The 20,744-nt window shown below is 34.1% G+C and overlaps 1 protein-coding gene across 1 annotated transcript in view; it reads left to right on the top strand.

The window, feature by feature from the left end:
- Positions 1-20,744, top strand: part of ARHGAP15 (Rho GTPase activating protein 15) — a 609,081-nt gene that overhangs the window by 62,803 nt on the left and 525,534 nt on the right. Inside the window, exon 3 of the mRNA XM_054562678.1 lies at positions 8,950-9,018. Within this exon, the coding sequence (XP_054418653.1) occupies positions 8,950-9,018 (69 nt within the window). The remainder of the gene's footprint in view (positions 1-8,949; positions 9,019-20,744) is intronic.

Below are 20,744 nucleotides of genomic sequence, written 5' to 3' on the forward strand. Positions count from 1 at the left end.
GTTGGATTAACCTTCAGAACTAAATCTGCTTTTCCGGCAGCAGAAGGTGAGTTTGGGGGGTCTATGAAAACCTCAAAGAATAACTGAAGAAAGGAAACTGGAATGATGAACTTATTAGATATTCACTAAAGATGCTGAGGGCATTTATATGCATATTTGACCAAAAGAATGTATTCTTTAAGAAAGTCATAGTCAGTAAAAGCATTGCCTCCCACAGTGCTTTTAGAAGAGACTTTTCCATACAGACAGTGCATTTTCAGTGAGTTACATAGTATATTTCCATCTTTGCCTTAAGAATAATGATGCATGAGGAAAGATCTCAAAAGACTATGAAATTGGACGGTGGATAAATATCTTTGTCAAACTTTACATATTATGGATCAAACTTGATACATAATGGATTTTAGCTTTCCAAAGGAGAAAAAAATTTCTTCAGTAATTAAACACGCACCTGAAAATATAAGAAGGAAACTTGAAATTTTAACTTATGCCCTTCTGGGCAATGAAAGAGACTTTATATTTGAGGCTGAAAATAAAATCTAATTCTAATTTGCTGAGAATTTTCAGACAGCTAAACTTCATGAAATTAGATATAGGATGTTGCTATCCAATGGTGATTTGACAATGACTTGTTTCATTTAGCTAAAAACAGGTAGACTATTTTAATAATTTAGATCCTCAATAATTGCTTACTTATTTTCTATTTTATTTTGAGGTGCTTGTGTTGTTTGTGTGATAGCTTTCTTGGTATCGTCGTTTTCTGTTGTCTTAAACCTTTATATTTAAAAGATAACACATGACTTGCAGTTGTAGAGGCAAGTAAGTTTGTCCCAAGTGTTCTAAATATCCATCTATATTTCCTATTATCTCTCATCTATTCTCTAAACTATTTTATTTTGTTTATATCAACAGAGTAAATATCCCTTATAAAGAGTAGAAGAGAGATGAATAAACTATTTTAACTGCTAATTTTAGTAACTTTAGCTATGGATCTAACAAATGATATGATATCTCAGTTGTAATACCATTAAGAGCATTATAAGCAGAATAAAATGTTTATGGGTCAATTTTGGCTATGAGTTTCTCATTATATTGATTCATAAATACATAGTTAAATATAAATGAACCTACAGAGAAAGAAGAAAGTAACTTTAAAAATTAAGGCAATACACACATTTACTTCACATGAAGAAATGTAGAAACCTATTATGCAGGCACTTCTGTGTTTTTTGGTTCTCATAGTCACCTTAAGAGCATTTTCTTATTATTTTAAAATTATAGTTTAGTTGAAATACTAAATTAAATATATTTCAGGTGTATACTATAATGATTATACATTTATATACCTTACAATATGATCACTGCAATGTCTATTAACTGTCATTGTACAAAGTTATTACAATATTATTGACTATATTTCCTGTGCTGTACATTATATCTCTGACTTATTTCTTTTATAACTGGAAGTTTGTACCACTTACCCTCTTCAACTTTTTTTACCCATCCATAAGAATATGTTTGAAGACTAAAAATTATGATGTGACCAAGTTCCAAACAAATAACACCTCTCATCCTGAGAAAATTGCCTTGGAAAGAAATATTCCAGTGAAAGCATATGAGAGAGAGAGCGCGCGAATGAGAGAGAGAGAGAGAAAGAGAGAACTAAAGGAAGTAGTATTTAGCAATAAACAAGGAAGTGTGCATTGTACATAATTTTTTTAAAACAGGAAGCTATGGGGCAGTTTGATTTTCTTCTTAAAAGAACATATATGGTTGAGACTAAATAAAACAAGTGAAAAATATTAAGGAGTTAAAGTCATTCCAAGAAATGCCTGGGAGATTGGAAAATGTAGTTAAAGTTTAATATAACTCAACTAGACTTACCCCAGGATTGAATGGCTGGTGAACAAACACTGCAGGCGTCTCAGATGTTGACCAAAAGATATTCAACAAACTAAAAGATAAATGTAAATAATCTTTAATATGTCCTCCAGAAGCTTTCTGAATCTTTTTCTTTCATTTTCTGCAGGGCATAAAAGAAATAAGAGAGAGTGTTAGATTTCTGATTGACACTATATAACCAAAAGAGTTTTACGGAAAAGGCAAAAATCAAAAAAAGGGACATTTGGTGATGGATATCCAGTATGGTAATTAGATGATATTGTGGGCAAGGGGAGGAGGAGAACATAAATGTTAAATAATATATTTGTGGTACATTAATAAAGAAAAAACAGAAGAATTTAGATTTTTTATGATTTACAAGTCTATCTTTACCTCCATTAGGATTATAAAAGATGTATTTAGTTACTGGTAGAATAATTACGAGACATGGATTCTTTTACATATGTCCACAAATAGATAATATCAGAGATTAAAAGCATGATCAGGTGTTGTCCTCTTAAATTTTTTTCCTCAAAAGTGGTTGCCTCCCATAAACATGATTTTAAAAATATAGTTAGCACTTAGGTTAATGTTTATGTTTTTCTAAACAAATAAATGTTTTGATACTGCATTGGCCATGTCTCTGCATTTCAAAAAAAAAAAAGTGCTTCAGTGACTCCTTAAATTCTGATAGTAATAGCTTTAAGGAAAAGAATTTTGCAGAACAAATGAAAGATCTGAATATGAGACTGGAACTAAAAAATAAAAAAACTAAAAAATAAAATAAAAAAATTTTGAGAAACTGTGACGATAAAACCTAAACTTAACCACAAATTTATTTCTGATTTTCATCCAAATATCCAAGGAGGTTGGTAATGGGAGGTATGCCTCAGAAAATGTACGTCTGTGAAAATGTTGGAACTAACTAATGCTTTTATTCAAGTGATTTTCTTTCAATTCTAAGCCACAAGATATAAACTTTCATCAAAAAAATGGTAATCTATTTAAAACCAGAGCTATGTGGAATGTTTTATGTTTATGTATAACTTTCATACATAAAATGGGTTTTATGTAGACCCTCCTACACCAGGAAAATGATATGCCCAAATTATGTTACTTATATGGTTTCTAATGCATCAAGTACTATTTTAACTCATCAGTTTTATATGCTTTAAATATCTGAAAAACTTAATTATCATGCATATTCTAATAAAAGCAAAAATGAATTTAAAGAAAATATGCATTGCACACTCTGAATACTCCATTTTTCCCCTTTGCTTTGCACAATTACAAAGCTAAAGTCCCTGAGATAGGCAAAACAGTAGGAGTGGGGAGAGTGATGGGTGATGATAAAGAAGGAAAAACAGATCTGATCTAAAAGTGTTGCCGATATATATTAATCCATATTGGTTCAAAAAATCCTTGTCAGAAGACATTTGTACTTCATTTTTCCCATGGTAGCTACAAATTATTTCTATTTACTGATCACAATAAATCAATAGGGAAATAGTGTTTTTTTTTAAAAAAAGTCTGACTTTGTCATCTCAAAAGGAAGGGTTGTCGTCAACTCAAATGTTTACAGTAAAAACTCAGTTACTTAAGATGTAGAACACTGTGATATAATAATACTTTAAGACATAATCATGTCACCTCAAAAGAAGTGAAACTTGAAATTATTAATGCGTCTTTTGCTAAAAGACTCGGAATTCTCAAATAGGATTTGTGAAATGATGTTGAAACCAACATATTATAATTTGAGTATAAGAATTAGCAAAAAAAAATCAGGTTCTGAAGACAAATATGTGATAGATATACATACATGTCTACTTATACCTACAGTATGGATCAGTATACTATTTGGAAACAAAAAAGAAAACAGACATGAGAACCATATTGTCAGGCTTTCTTAGAAGAAATGTGTCTAGAATTTGCAGGGAAAACAATGTATTAAAATAAAGTCATATCAATCTACTGCTAATGTTATTATTATTATTCAAGTTTTCCAAATTCATGGATTAATGACCAATTCCTGCAAAAGTGAACAGGACCTAGAATCAAACAGTGGAGCCTGCCACGGCCTGCACTCTGACACTCAAGCAGAAATAATTTGCAGAATGAACGTTTGTGATATCAGATACACTTTTAGAAGTTATGAAATTATGGAGAAAAAAATAGGCCTTTCCAAGACAAAGTACTCTCTTTGCAATGCTAGCGCTAGAAATTACAATATTAACAAAAACAGGACATTTTGAGCACCTACTATTAGAAATCGCTAGCATACAAGTGTACTAAACATGAGATGTTTACTGGGTAAATTGAATGGTTCATAAGGACATCTAGTGTCTTAAGTGGGAATATTTTTCAAGAATGTGTCCCATAAGGATTTGAAAAATTACCATGTAATAATAATAATAAGTTATTGATAAACAATTATATAAATACTAAATTATTTTTTGTTATTTATACTATGGCATAGGAGAGATTTTTCCCTTCAAACTTCAATAAAAATTTGATTGACCTCAAATTTTCTTTACAATTATTTCAACTAAGTATATTATCGTATAAAAGCAGCTCTCCTGAAACATCCTAAATTTTTCCAATATTCATGTAAGACAACTGAGCAATCCTAGATCCAGAATTCCTAAATAATGTCTTGGTCAGCACAACTTGATTTGAGATGGTAACATATTTCTGTGCCTAATGCTTAACTGAGAAGAGCAGTAAAGCAAAAGACAGGTGATGAAAGTTTTTTTTCCCCCACATCTTCACAATTTGGTTGAACATGATAGATAGTATAGCTTACTGATTTGGGAATTATCAGTAATATTACTTCCCCTAAAGGAATATTAAGATGATTTATAACAGATTTGAAACCTGATTTCTAGCTTCCTGTGTAACCGTGTACAAATTTATGCTTGACTCTCTTCAAATTTTTATCTCAGCAATATCCATTTATTCACACAGGGGATTTCAACTTTGTAGTTCCCTAAGCAGTTAGTGCCTGTCTTTGTACATATACATTTATATTGTTGAAGAAGCAATAAATTGCAATCGACTATTGCACTTTATTGAGGGCTTAGGTCTATGTTAAAACATCACCCATACTTATTACTAGCTGTGGTTTTTCAAGGTTACTTAAAACAATTTGTGTCTGTGTTTCTAACATGAAAAAGGGGTAATATAACTGACCTCATAAGGTTTGGGTGAGAATTATATATATTATAAATGCAAAACACTTAGAATAGTACCTGGAAAATAATAAGCACTCAATTAATGTTAACAGACAATATTATTATATCATTTATCAATTTGAATTCTGTTTATACCATGGAACTAATGGCTTCCTTCAAGGGTGAAATGTATGTACTCAGTAACTGTTCATTTCTGATCCAATTTCCTCTCATTAAAATTTATTTCCTGTTTTTTTGTGTAAATAAAAAAATTTATTTGTGTTTTTTGTCATATTTAACATACTTAAGTAACTTTATGTTAATGGAAAATATATTTCATCACTAATAAATGTTATCTTTTTTCCTACTGAACCTTAAGGTCATGTAAATAATAATTAAAATCAAAACAATAATCAGCTAAAATAATCCCTACTGCCATTGGTGATAAGTACACAATACATTGTGCAACATTATCTTATAAGAAAGATTTGTACAGGTGGCTTGAAGGAAATATTTAGAGGATTGGGCCACGAGTCCTATCAAACTCTAGTAATGGTAGGACAACAAAAGATGGCATGGGTTTGGCCATAGAAGAATGGTAAGACTGACATGCAAATGGTCAAGTGCCCATTCTTCAATACTGTAGAGTCATTTTCTTGCCACTACTTTCTCTAACACTTAAAGCTTGAGATACTTTATAATCCAGGGCAATGATGTTTAACCAAAGACTAGAAATCCAGCAAGGTTAGAAGAAAATTGAACAAGAAAACTCCTATCCCAGAACTCTTCCACCATTCTAAGTTGAAAATATGACATATAGACTAAATTTTCACTGAAGGTTATAAACTTTATTATAATGAGTTGTAGTTAAGAATAGTAAGTTCTATCCCTGACTGGTGTGGCTTAGTTGGTTGGGCATTGTCCAGCAATGCGAAAGGTTGCCCGTACAATTCACAGTCAGAGCACAACCCACAGTTGAATTGTGGGTTCATCTCTGGTAGGAGAGGCAACTAATTAGTGTTTTCCTTCATCTCTTTCTCCTTCTATCCCCCTCTCTAAAAACAAGTAAATAAATAAAATCTTTTAAAATAAGAGTTGTAACTTTCAAATTTATAACAATATAAAGTAAATTCCTGGTATCTTAAAAAGTTTAAATACCAAATATATTTATATCTTCCCCCTGCAGAGAAGCTAAAATATCAATGAATAACAGGTGTGAAGTTTTGATTTCTAGCTCTCACTTTCCTTAGATAAAAGACTTTTCAGCATTAATTGGGCATTAACTACAGTTACTTTATTTAATCAGGGGTGTCCAAACTTTTGGCATTTCTGGGCCACAATGGAAGAATTGTCTTGGACCACACATTAAATATATTGTGACACATAATCACCAAAAAAATCTCATAATATTTTAAGTGAATTTATGATTTTGTGTTGGGCCGCATTCATAGCCCTCCTGGGCTACATGTGACCCATGGGCCACCGGTTAGACACCCCTCATAAGGTAATGCTAGCAGCTGTAAAATTTTCTACAATAGATGATGGCTTCAAGAAATATAAGTTTGCTTCTTACTATATAACTGTTAAAAGGTAGTTTTCCATAGAAACACTGGCTCTCCACAACTTTCCACTAAGTGTAAAATTATCTCAAAATAGAAAGTTTACTAAATAAAACTGAGTTTTTCCGACCTGTGTTTGGCTTTTCTTGACATGGTGATTTAGGGCGTCAAATTCTTCCATCTTGCATCTTCATCCTCCCATTAGGCCTCATTCAGTGTTTTCTCCAGCCAGCACAGGGGGAAAGAGAAAATGTGGTGGGGAAGCACTCACTGGTTGGTAGTCTTATGGAGAGAGGTTCTTTTTGTTTCTGCTCCCTCTCCCCTGGTTTAAATTACTCATTTCTAACTGCAAGGCAAGCTGAGAAACGCTGTCTAGATATGTGCCCAGGAAGGGAGAGGACAGGACTTGGTGAGTGACATTAGTCTCTGCCACAGTCTACCCTTTCACATATCAATTTATATCTGTCTTCCAACACTTAGTAATGATTAATCTGCTTCCTCAAAGGAGACAACAAAAAGTCCCAACCAGTGACTTTATCCAGCTCCAGTTCCAAAGTCTATGGTGATAAGTAGCTTTCTCCATCAGACAAAATTTCTCTCAAGGGGGTTAAGGAGTTAGGATTTGAAAAATAAGCTTTCTATCCTTATTTCTTCATTATATCCAATAGACAATAGTGAAGCAAAAACTCGAAAGCTAGAAAAAACAAACAAACAAACAACCATCTCATTTGTAAAGACAAGAATGATAAATGGCCAACTCTCATTAAACCAAAATGAAAATTAAATCCTACTGGGCAGGCCCTGTGAGACCCCTGCCTGGCAGTGGAGACAATTCCTGGTTGCCCTGGCTCCCCTTTTTCAGAACTGTCTTGTGTCCGTTGTCTTCCAGGGTTTCTGGCTCTGCATTCTGGAGGTCCTTCCTTCTCCATTGTCCTCTGTGGGTCATATTTAAAGCAAGCATCAAAGAAAATGGCTTCCTTGAAGGTTATACTGCCTTTGTAAGCCAGTTTTTGTGAAGCAAATATGGGGCCCAAGGGTTGTATAGAGTCATGTTGTTTCTAGGCCAGGTTTCATGGTTTCTTTGGTAAAACAACACCCTCAAAATCTTAGTAGACATTGAATTTATCACTTCCATGCCAGTAACTAGACATCCAAATTTTTTTTTCCAGACGTGGTCCTCAGGCTTGTTTTTACTTTTTTCTTTTTGGAATAAATAAAGATTTCTCCCCCTCCCATCCTGCCCCACCCATTCCCACTCTCTCCTTGCAAAATACTGTAAAATTCCTGTTTAGTAAAATATAATATTACTATTAATGAGGGCTTTTAAGTTATCAAGTTGTATAATATTTCATTATAAATGCCTTCTCTTTATTTATTGTATTAGATAATCTGTCTATGATGCTTGTTTAGAAGAAAGAACAAAAAAGCATTTTAAAAAATTATTTTCAAAAACTCTTCACATGTGACTGCTGTAGATTTAAGTATGTCTGGATAGTAGTGGAAGACATGAAAATTAACAGACCATTGACTCTGAAAAAGCTGAGCTCACACCATATCACAAACACAAAGTGTATCAATATTAAATATTTTGTTCTAGGTATTACAGCATTGTAAATTACCCTGAAGTCCAGAGGTATAAAACAGTAATTTTTTATTCTGATAGAATATGGTTAAAAATTTAGATAAGGCATAGCAGGAACAGCTTGTCTTTACTATGTAGTGTTTCAGGTCTTTGCTGAGAAGAATAGAAGCCTGGAGTTGCCTTGCTGGCTGGGAGAAGAACTTATCAGGAGGTCTTTACGCTCACATGATTCGTGGTTGATATTGGCTATCTTCTGGCTTCTGAGCTAGTCTGTCTGCCAGAAAACCTAGAGGCCTCTCCTCTCCCTATGGCCTTTATGTGTAGGATTATTTGGGCTTCCTCACAATATGATGACTAGTTTTCAAATGTGAATGTTCTAAGAGAAGATGACATTTTTATGCTCTAATATTTGAAGTGATAATCATTTCTATTGCCCTTTTTGTTTGATGCAGGCATAAAGGTCTGCCCAGGTTCAAAATGAGAAACATAGACCCCACCACTTGTAAGAGTTAACATGGTAGAAAAGAGCATGTGGAATATGAGATATTATTGCAGCCAGACATCTTTGAGTACACATTTCATTCAAATTAGTCAATCTCCAAAAGATCTATTTTCTATTTTACATTTACTTCATCCACCATCTTGAATGAATCTGAATATGATCATTTTCATGCACACTTACTAATTTATAACTTTTAAATCATTTGTAGTTTTTTAAAGAAAAATGCAATAATATCAAATGTCAATATTTTTGCAGATATCCCGGCACAGAAGGAATCATTCACAGCATATCTTGAAAGATGTCATTCCTCCATTGGAACAATTGGTAAGTGATGCTTTTACTCCAAGATTGTATTGTTTGTCTTACTGCTACAGAGTGAATCACCTCAAAACTCAAGAACGTAAAACAGTACACTTATTACCTCAAGATTTTGGGGGTCAGGAATCTGGACATGGCTTAGGAGAGTCCTCTAACTCAGAGTCCCTCAAAAGTTTGAAATCAAAGTTTGAGCCAGAAGTGGATTCACATCTGAGGCTTGACAGGGGAAGTATCTGCTTTCAACTCATGTACGTGGTTGTTGCCAGGGCTGTTCCTCCAGGGCTGCTGGCCAGAGACTATTCTCAGTCACCTGACACATGGGCTTCTCCAGCATGGCAGCTTGCTTTTTCAAAGCACATCAATATTAAATATTAAATTTAATATTTAGCAAGATGCTAAAGATGCGTGGGCAAGGGAGTCTACTAACAAGATAGAAGTTGAAATCCCTTGTAACCTAATGATGGAAATGATAGCCCATCAACTTCGCCACATTCTTTTGGTCAGAAGCACGTTATTAAATCCAGTCTACATTCAAGGAGAAGGTATTACACAAGACTGGGAATAACAAGACTCAGAGATTTTGGGAGGCTTATAGCAAATTTTTACAGTTTTATTGAGGAAAAATTGATCTTTTACTATTAGCTTCCAAGTCCACAAGAATAGGTTTCTAATTTTTTAACTTTTGTTTATTGTTGTATCCAAAAGACCAGAAGAGTGTCTGAAACATTATAAATAACATGAATGAATAAAATATTAGAGATATTTTTAAAACATGCAAATCCAATCTCTAAAATAAATTATGATGCTTTTTTCTGTTAATGACCTCTTTTTTGATAAATACTGCTTGCTGCGTTTCACATTGGTCAACATCCTATCAGTCCATTGGCTCACAGGATACTACACGGTGATGATTTTACGCCCATCTGTCTCCTGCTATTCCATTCTGGTTATCTTTGGGCTTTCTCATTCTTAATGCCAAAAATATTTTCTTAGTTAAGTTATCTTATTTTCTTTTGTTTTGCATATTCTAGATCACTCATCTCCACTTTAGCTATAGCTCCACTACTCTCCTCCGCTTTAGAATAAAAGTTCCTTACAAGAATTGTCTACCTTTACTGTTGTTAATTTCTCCCTTCTATCTCTTGAATGAACTCCACTGAGGCTTTTATCCCAACTACTCATCCTTTGTCAAGGTCATCAATTGTTTTCATATTTCTAAATCCATTTGTAAAGTCTCGAGCTTTCTCCTTAATAGACCTATCTGAGTATTTAATCCGACTGATAACTCTTTTAAAAAATATGTTTCTCACATGACTACTAGTAAGCCATTTTCCGTGGGTCTCCAATTAATTGAATGGTCACTCATTTTCCACCTCCTTAGCTGATTCCTCTTCAGTTCTTACCTTTTTCCTTTTTCTTTTTATGTATTCACTAGAGCATCTCACTCAGTTTTATGGCTTTATATATTGTGTTGTACTAACCAGTTTTCCAAGAGAGACCACTGCCCTAAACCCCAGTATTATATACTGGTACATTTCCACGTAGATGTCTAACATACATTTCAAACTTAACACATCCTGAGCTGATTCTGATGTTAGCCCTAACCCAGTCTTCTCCATTTTATAATATGCTAATGTCATTTTCCAGGTGCTTCAGTCACTGTTAGCTCCACCTTTAAAACTAGTCCAGAATCAGTTCACTCCTCACCACCTCTATGCTATAGCATCTCTCACCTGGTTTAATACAATAACCTCATAACTGATGTGCCCACTTTAACCCTTGCTCTCTACTTTTTATTTTTAACACAACAGCCAAAGTGATCTTGCTAAGATATAGGTTATATTATGTTACCCCTTGGCTCAAATTCCTCTCTCGCTTCCCATTCTTCCCAGGATAAAGGTTGAAAAACATCCAGTGGTTCATCTGATCCAGCTGGTCCCAGCTACTTCCCTGGCCTCTTCATTTCCTTTCTTGTCCCACCTTATTCTGCTCCAGCCAAGCTGACTGCCTTACTTCTTCTTTCACGGGGCCATTAAAGCTTTTGTTTTTGTTTTCATCTGCCTCGCACAAAATAATTCATTTGATGCCCAGAAGTTTGCAAAACTCATTGCTTCATTTGTTTTGTATCTCTATTCAACTATCACCTGCTAAGGTAGATCTTTCCTAACCTCCCTTAAAAACACAAAGCAAGTCCTCCCCACCATTTCCATCCACACTTCTTTTCCCTGATTCCAGTTTAATATTCTCCGCACAACTTACAACCATGTAACATACTATAAATGTTATTTGTTTGTCATTTCATTAGAATATTCTGTGTAATCAGGGATACTGTCTCCTATTTTCATAAGTCTATTTCCATGATTATAATAATTGCTACAACATAGTAAGAATTCAGTAAATACGCTAAATGAGTGCACAAAGGAGACAGTTAATGGCTTTGGTTTTTACTTCAAAGCCTATAATATATGGATATATTCTTATATACATTCTCTTCATTATCTCATCCTATATCTTGAAGTGCTAATTAGTCACTTGTTCTTGTATGTCTGTGTCATCTCAGAAGTGAAATCTCCTAAACTGCACCCATCATCACCTTCGTGCCAAACTGACTCCTATTTGTACTGCTACCATCTGTACCAGTAGCAAACATTTATCTAGGCTGAGAACACATCTTCTTTGGATGCTGTATTTTCTATATGATTCTTCACATAAGTCACCATTAAAGCTTTGGATCTCAGTCCCTCAACTGGCCCCCCTGTACTCAATGCTACACAGGCTCCAGGCTCTCCCACACCAACCTTCTTTAAACAATACCTATATTATTCCATTCCTCTTCTCAAAACGTTCAACAGCTTTCTATTTTCCTTACCATCAAGTCTACAGAACTCTCTCATGGTCCCTGATTTACCTTATTTATTATCTACTCCCAAATACATACCCTCAAGCCAGCAATAGTAACATGATTAAGATATAGCTGCTACTCTGAAGGAGCTTAAATTTTCTGTAACAATTACAGTTTCTTCATCCCAGCATTCTTTTGTTGCTCACTCTTATTTCATGGGTAATAGACTTGTTTCATGGCTAGACTGTAAATGCTCTGAAGTTAGGGGTCATGACTTGCATTTTCTTTATTATATCATACTTCCCCTTACATTGCTTTTGGCTTTTTCAGTGTTTGTCCAGAAAAGAGATGCTTGTCAATTGATTTAATATTAAGATATTACAGGCTTATTAAAATAATATTTTTGATTGCAGATAAAAATATATGCCTGTCTATCATAGTGAAAGCCAATTTTTAAAACTTAATTAGATATAACAGTGTCTTCATAATCAATTTTTCAGGTCTCAGCTTAGAGAACATTTATTTTCTCTAGCAAGTATTTCTCTGGTTCCTCAAATTTGAATCCATAGCCCTTCTTCATTGTGCTTCCCTATAGCAGCCTGTTTTTTTTTCTTCATTATGTTGAATTTTATTATTTAAGCAAGATTTTGTAAAAATATTTTGGTAGATATAAGCATATTTCTTTTCTTTTTTAAATTAAATGTATTGGGGTGACATTGGTTAATGAAATTATATAGTATTCAAGTGCACAATTCCATGATACATCATCTGTATATTGCATTGTGTGTTCACCGCCCAAAGTCTGATTTTTTTCTGTCACCATATATTTGACCTCTTTTATCCTTCCATCCCCCTTCCCTCAAATAAACCACCATTCTGTTGCTTGTGCTTATGAGTTTTTTTGTTTGTTTTTCTTGTTTTTTCATTTGTTGCTTTCAGTTTTATATCCCTCATATGAGTAAATCACATAGTTTTTTTACTCTTTTTGTCTGACTTCTTTTAGCCTGATATTCTCAAGGTCCATCCGTGTTGTTGTAAATGGCACTTCTTATGGCTGAGTAGTATTCTATTGTAAATATGGACCACATCTTTATCCAAACACCTATAGAAGGACACTTTGGTTGTTTTCATGTCTTTTCCACTGTGAATTATGCTACAATGAATATAAGGACGAGAGAAGTGTCTGCTCAGGTCCTCTGTTCATTTTTAATTGGATTGTTTGTTTGCTTGGTGTTGAGTTGTATGAGTTTTTTACATATTTTGGATGTAAATACCCTTGTTGGAGCTGTTGTTTACAAATATCTTCTCCCATTTGTTTGGTTTCATTTTTGTTTTATTGGTGGTTTCTTTTGCTTCCTCTTTTGCTGAACTCTTTGCTATTGAGGTGAGAACTATGCCTCACTCACTGTTTTACTATTAGGACTTTATGTAAGGCATGGCTTAGTGTAACTGGCCAATAAATAGAGAAGTAATTGTGTTTTTCCCATAAACTTGAATTATAAAACAAATAAAGTACACATAAATTATTATAAAAAGATGTATATTTTAAATATGGCAGAAGAAAATGTTTGCTCTGAAGTATTTGATGAAACATGGCAGAAGTTAGACTGAAAATGGAGCTGTATGAATGTGTTTATAACAAATATACATGTGCAGTTGTATATATAATTATATACATGCAAATATATATAATTATATTTGAATAATGTGTCAGGGTGTCTGAAACGTTTTATAAATATTAATGACAATTTTTTAAAACTTCAAATTATGGTTATTATTCAAATTTAACCAATAATTAATGGTAGATTTGTACCACACCTACATGTCAAAAATAGGCTAATATTTCTAAAAAGTAGAATACTCAGAGATGATTTTCTCAATTTACCTTCTTAATATTGAGGTTATTGGTTGGATTATTGGCCTGTAGCTGGCTGTGTTGACTCTGTCATCTCAATTCTTAATAAGTAAAATTCATTTTAAATATCCCAAATTATAGATTAGTATATTAATAGATAACATATCTATGTGTTCAATACTCTTTTATAGGAGAGAGGTGGCATTGGCACTGTTAAATAGTATGAAACAAGCAATAATTTATTAAGCTCTAATTTGTAATCTCTCTCAATCTTGTTTTCTCTCTCAATCTTGTTCTCTCTCTCTCTTTCTCTCTCTCTCTCTTTCACACACACACACACACACACACACACACAAACACACACATATGCATAAAGTTTTGGAACTGCCAACCAATTTCCTTCCTATTGCTGTCTACTGACTTGAATTTCCCCAGATTGTCCCTCTGAGTACTCGTTTATCTCGCAATGCCATGGGAACAAAGACCATATTCAATTTTTGTCCATAGATCTCTACTTGAATAACATTGCTGATTTAACACTTTAAAATCAGAAATGTTATCTTTCCCCCACAACGCTTATTTATGAATTAACTCCATCATGTTGGGCGATACCAAAATAACAAGTTCCCCCAAATAGCACATTCTAATTAATTTTTAACCATCTATTACACTTTATACCAAGAGCTGAATTATTTTAGAACCTATCAAGTTTCTTTACATATGACTAATCTAAATATATATATATAAAAATGTATATCTATATCTCTATATATAGACATATATAGATACACACACACACACACACAACTCACACATTTTTTTCACAAATCTAGCATGCTCCTTACTTCAATCCCTGCAATTCTCCTTCTTTCCCTCATGTCTCAGTGCTAATTATGGAGTAATGCACAGGTTTTTGCAGTAGTTTTCCTTGGCAGTACCTACCAGAATGAGCTACCATAGATGAAATAATATATATTAAAACACTTTAGAAAATAATAAAATCCTTTAAGTTGGTGTTATTACTCTTTATTTTTACGATGTGGATTTTTGAGATTATTTATGTCCAACATTTGGTGCTATATAAATCTCATTTTTTTCATCTTTCATATTCAGAACTTTCCTGAACATTTTCCAGGAATCATGAGAGGCTTTGGCTTTAAGCATAACTGGCAAAAGTATCCCATTAGATCTGTCCCCTTTGGAGGAAAGTGATTCATTTTACAAAAGTGGAACCTGTCATTGTGGGTGCTCCAAAAGATGCTATCATCCTTTGGTGGCTATGCTTTACATTCAAATGTTCTTTTTAATGAAGTAGATTGTGATCAACGTGATTAAACAGAAGCATAATGCATTCCTTTTGAATATTGTCAAAATATGTTTCTAATAAGAATCTAAAATCTCATGATGGAAACTACCCAGTTCACTGACAAGTGACATCATTTCTGCCACATGGTATTCAAATCCATATGCTATCCATGCAAGAGACCTAAATTCTTTTCTGAGAATCTATATGGATGCTTAACAAGTGCTGTAATGCATTGACAATTTTAAACATGAAATATCAAATATACTAATATATGTTTGTTTCCTGATCTTGTATATTCCATATTATAACTGCTCAGGAGACCTATTTCTTTTCAGGGCATTTTCCCTTTATTTCATAAGGAAATGTTGGAGAAAAATAACCCTGTTTAGAACATGTGAAATCTTTATCATCTTTATTTTTTTTTTATCAAAAGAGTATAAGACATGTCTGTGGATAACCCTGCAGGAGTAAAAGCCTGTGGCAGGTTTCAGAGAATCATCTGCTGCCTCCTGAGCTGGGAGGGTTGGGAGGACAGAGCTCAGGAAGTTGCCATGGCTTCGGGGTAAAGCAGGTTTTTGCAGATAAGCCTTAAGTCACAAATTCTACTTCTTGGAGCTGGATATCATTTTATGGATTAATTAATACTTATGAAGGTTTTGAGGATAAAAGGCATTGTGAGCATACACTGTTTTTTTTTTTTTTATTTGAAAACAAAGGACTGCCACTTTGGGGAAATAATTCTGTTGATCGGGCTATGCTTTCCTTAAACTGCAAAAAAAAAAAAAAAAAAAAAAAAATCCAAAAGCACTTCAATCTTTCAAAGTTCCACTTTGGGAAGATAAAATTAAGTCTTCTGAAATAACTTCCTCCCAGGTCTTTAAGCTGGTTGTTTGTTAATAATACGTTATATGATTTAATAACTTTAATAGAAACAGGTTTGTATTGTTTCATGTGCACTTCCTTTTCTCAAACAGGCATGTGTTTATAAATTCCAGTATTTGTTGAGGCCACTCCTGTATGAGGCACTGTCCTAGTTTTGGGGTATGCAATGTTATGTTAATACTCATGTTTTTTCTTGAGAGGATTTCAGTCCATGGGTAAAGAGAAGTGTTCAGCAAACAAAGGAAGAAATTATTCTATAAATACACATTACAAAACAAGCTTTAACAATAGAAAAACAAGTTTCTATGAGAGAGGGAGAGCCTACCTTGGGTTAAGTAGCCATAAAACACTCTTTGAAAGGGATATTTAAATTGAGATTTGCAGGATGGGTAAAATTCGTCAAGCAAAGAACTGGAAAAAGAATGATATAAACAAAAACAACAGCAAGCGCAAAGGTCTGGAAGTTAGGACAAATTGTTACATTTGAAAAAGTACAAGAATCACACACTGGCTAAAATAAGGAAATAATTCATGGGCTGTGGGCAGAGGCTGACAGTGCTCCGATCATGAAGGGCCTAGAGCTGACCGTAGGATTTCTAAAAGACATTAAAACACAGAAACAGGTTACAATAATTTCTTCCATCCAGACCCACATTTTCAATTCATTTAACTCTAAATAGAGGAAAAGTGCACACAACAAAAACAACAACAACAAAAACAAAAAGGCTATTAACATTGAGTAACCCTTTCTTCCTTACTGCCTAGACTGAAATTAGGTTATAACAAAAAAACGAATTATGCTAATAAGTTGCCCAAGCAGTTACAGAGAAGGTCATTCTCACTAAACTCCAATGGCAGGCAAAGGAAGAGCAACATAGTTATATCAACGACACAAAGAAATATAATTCGGAACAAAAGAGAGAAACTTAGGAAGAGGAAGGAGAGTTGAGACGCAGGAAAGGCCTCCAGTAGAATGAAGAAAGTTTTTGAGACACAAAGAGGTGCCTTCATCAGCCCGTTCCCCAAACAGAACCTGGATTTTTTGGTGTGACCAAATGAAACACAACACGTACAAGACAAAAGGCTCAGGGAAAAGACTATGAGATTTTTCACATATCAAATAGTAGCCTTTTCAAGATGAGATTTTGTTGAGTTAGGGGTAAATAAATCAGAGACATGTGGGTAAAATTTCCTTTGAAACACACAGGGGTTTAAAATGATGGGGAAAAGCACTTGGCAAAACATAGGATGTGCTCTGCCAAACCCAACGTTTGAGAAATGGTTCAAGACATTCAGCAGAACCCCAAAGCCCGACACATTCTCTCATCCTGACGGAGAAAGTAAGGAAGGGAGAATATCCGTGAAAGCAATGAGCAACATGTATCCAGATGGTTGTAAATAAGTTGCAATGAGCAAACCATGCCTAACTCTGGGACCTGAAATCAAGACCAGCTTCTCAGGAATTTCTTGGAGAATGCCTAGTTGGTCCTTCCCAGGCAAGATTCATGCATGACCAAGAATCACTTTTCTTTCCTTTTCTTCTATTCTCCTTGTCATGCAATCACTATATCTTACTTGAATTTTGATTTACCACTTTTTAAAAGTATGCATACAGTAAATTATGTATTTACATTAGAAAAAACATTGCATTTCATGTATCTAAAAAAAATCACATTTTATTCTTGAGTGATATGTAAGGCCGTTCTATCATTAAGCATTTAATCCTTTTTTAAAATTAGTGATTTTTATGATATACAGGTAAGCTGGATTTTTAAGATGATTTGTTTCCCTTGTTTTCATTTCTGTTCCTAATCAGTTATGTCCACAAGTTCACACATAAGGTCATGCAGATCAGATACAGCAAAAGAGGCGGAATAAAAATAATGCGAGACTGAGTGAGCCCCAAGAAGGAAAGTGGTGCATCCTAAAGACAATGTCACGAGAAGAAAGCCAATGGAGTTAAATAGGATGAATATGTTCTGGAGATCTAAGATACAGCGCGGTGATTATTGTTACTAATGTCATATTGAATACAGGGTATTTGTGCTAAGAGAGTAGATCTCAGATGTTCTCACGATAAAAAAGAAAAGATAAGAAAGGAAACTATGTGAGGAAATGGATACATTAATTAGTTGGACTTCAGTAATCATTTCGCTAACATATATGTACATCAAAACATTATGTTGTACCCTTAAATGCAATTTTTACTTAAAAATGGAAAAATAAAAATACATTTAAAAAAAGAAAGCCAAAGGAAAGATGAAAGACAGAAATATCTGTTTCTGTGGGTAGTGATATAAAGAAGAGATTTAAGAGGAAAATTAAAGCATCATTTAGGGAATAAAATGATATAACCAGATATGCCCTCATTCTGAGCTTTGTAATAGAAATCATCAACACAAACAAGATTATCAGAAAAGTACTGTGATCTGTTAAAAGTTCAGAAAAAATATAGTCAGTAGCTCATAATTAAATGGAAAAATAAATTCTAAATCTGTTTGAAAATTATAGTAGCTCAAGGTTATAGTTACAGAGAGATGAGGTAAAGTTCTTTTGGAGCAGGCCAGTCAGTCATAGGAAGTTTCACAGGGTGGCACTACCTTAAACAGCTCACTAAAGGTTAGGACTGTGACCTGTCTCGGTTTTGTGGGTCTAGAAAAATTATATTTATCAAAATGATAAGGGCTTACAGAAGTAACGATCCCTAGGGACTTGTTCACAGTAACCAAATCTGTAAGAGTCTAATGTATAAACTATAATTTTGATTTATAAATTCATAATAGCAAACATACTGGAGCTGACTATTTAATCACCCACGTTCTACATCAAAGTACCTAGAGAGCTGAATTAGGAGTCAGAGGGCCACCACTGAACACAGAATCAGAACAAAGGGGAAAAAAACAATAACTTAGATACAATGGCTGGGAAAATTTTATAAGGAAAAAGGGCTTTGTGGTTCTGGTATTAAAAGCCAATCCTTTCTCAGCAAAATCTGGTGAAAGTCTTAGATTCAGTTCATTTCCTTTTATTAACATGTATTTTGACAGAACTCTTTTTGGTGGACTGGTGTTGATGAAAACCTATTGTTTTCAATTCTACTTCTTTTATCTGCGAACAACATGAAGACTTCAAGTAAAAAAAAAAAATTGCAGTGTCTGTACTTATGATTACAGGCTGGTCTTTCTGCCACAATTGTTACATTAATCAGAGGTTGTCTTCTGCTCTCCTGCCTTGTCTATCGTCTCCAACTTAGGTTGATAAACAGGTGCTATCTGGATATCCTACTACCATTCATTCTTTTCATCTGTTTCTGAGCAGACTTGTGTCTGCTGAGCACTTGCTTAACGCTAGCAGACTGGCTGGCATCCAATCTGGACAAATTGCTGATCTTTCCTACCACTTAACATTAAAGAGGGCTTCTAAGGGACAACGGACAAATAGCTTAAGAAGCCAAAGTTAGCATCTAAAGATTGGTTGACATTTCTCAAGTATACATAATTTAGGGAGTGTCACTGTCTTAAAGACCTTCAAGTTGGCCCAAAACTTGGCATTTTAATATCCTCACTTAGACCTAAAGCTGGACAAATTTTGTAAATTACTAGAGACAAGACCAGCTGAGTCTGAGGTGACTAACATACTGAACTGTAATTTATATACTTGCATCATTGTCCTTTCAAACCATGGCATTAACATAAAGTAGACATAAATAATTAGAATAAATAACATGGCACTATATATAAATCCACATACAAAATACATCAAAATCTTTTGCTTGCCTTAACACTTCTTTCAGTTCCTATGAGCATCCCAAAATAACTAATTCTTGGTGCCTAAAACATGGTGAGGTATTTCAAAGTATGATGACAAGGAATATTAAAGTAATCAAATCTACCTCATGAAAGATTTGCTTGCCAGAATGGGACTTAAAATAACATAGTGCTCTCAATATGAGAAGCCTGGTTGGAGTTTTTTATCCCAGGGCAAAAGCTGGCCTATGTCCCTGAGATGGCTGGCGAGGAGTTTCCCCTAAAAGAGAAACCAAAATATCTTGAATGTGAACTCACAAGGATATAAGCCTCAGTAAAATTAAGAGTGTTCTATTAATCTTTGCAGCCCCATTGTGAGCAGAGAGGTTGTATTTAAGGGAAAGGGGGTTTTCTATTTGAAAAGTGGTTGAAAAAAATGAATGTGTATTACTATAAAAGAGACAATGGGAAGAAATGAACACTTGATCCCAAAAGAGGGAATATGTGCATGATGTCTGGACATGTATATGACTGCATGTAGAAATGTGCATGCAGATACATGTAGAGTTGTAAAAACATGCACACTAGTAGTAGTAGCAGGTAAGACTACACAGTAAAAAGATTATTAGCATCTTATAATGACATGGAAGGTAGCTTCAACTTTGGAAGATTATATGGGAAAATATAACTAACTTGCTATTTACCTTTTCTTCTTTCCTTTTTCTGGGACCCATTTGCAGTTATACGTGGCAACTGTATTGCATCGACTCAAGACAATGGGAAACGGCTCAGCCCACTTGCTGGCAATGATGGGGCATCTATAGTCCTAAAATGAGAAAAAGAGAACCTGGCCTCAGTCTCATATACCTTGAAAAGTTCCAGTAGTGTCTGGGGGAACATAGCTTATGTATTCAAGGACAGGGAATCTTAGGGTACAACACTTAATCCTGCTTTTGTTGCTTTCTCCCTGCAAGAGTATTCGCTTTTTTCTTTGACATTCATCTTCTTATTTTTAGAGAAATGATTGTCAATAATGCATCTCTGGGTACTAAATGCCCACCCAGTGGCGTTTTTGTGTAAGAAAGACTATATTCTTAACTA

Source organism: Pteronotus mesoamericanus, unplaced genomic scaffold (assembly GCF_021234165.1).
Source record: "Pteronotus mesoamericanus isolate MK-2021 breed Mesoamerican mustached bat unplaced genomic scaffold, CSHL_Meso_final scaffold_651, whole genome shotgun sequence".
Taxonomy (NCBI): Eukaryota; Metazoa; Chordata; class Mammalia; order Chiroptera; family Mormoopidae; genus Pteronotus; species Pteronotus mesoamericanus.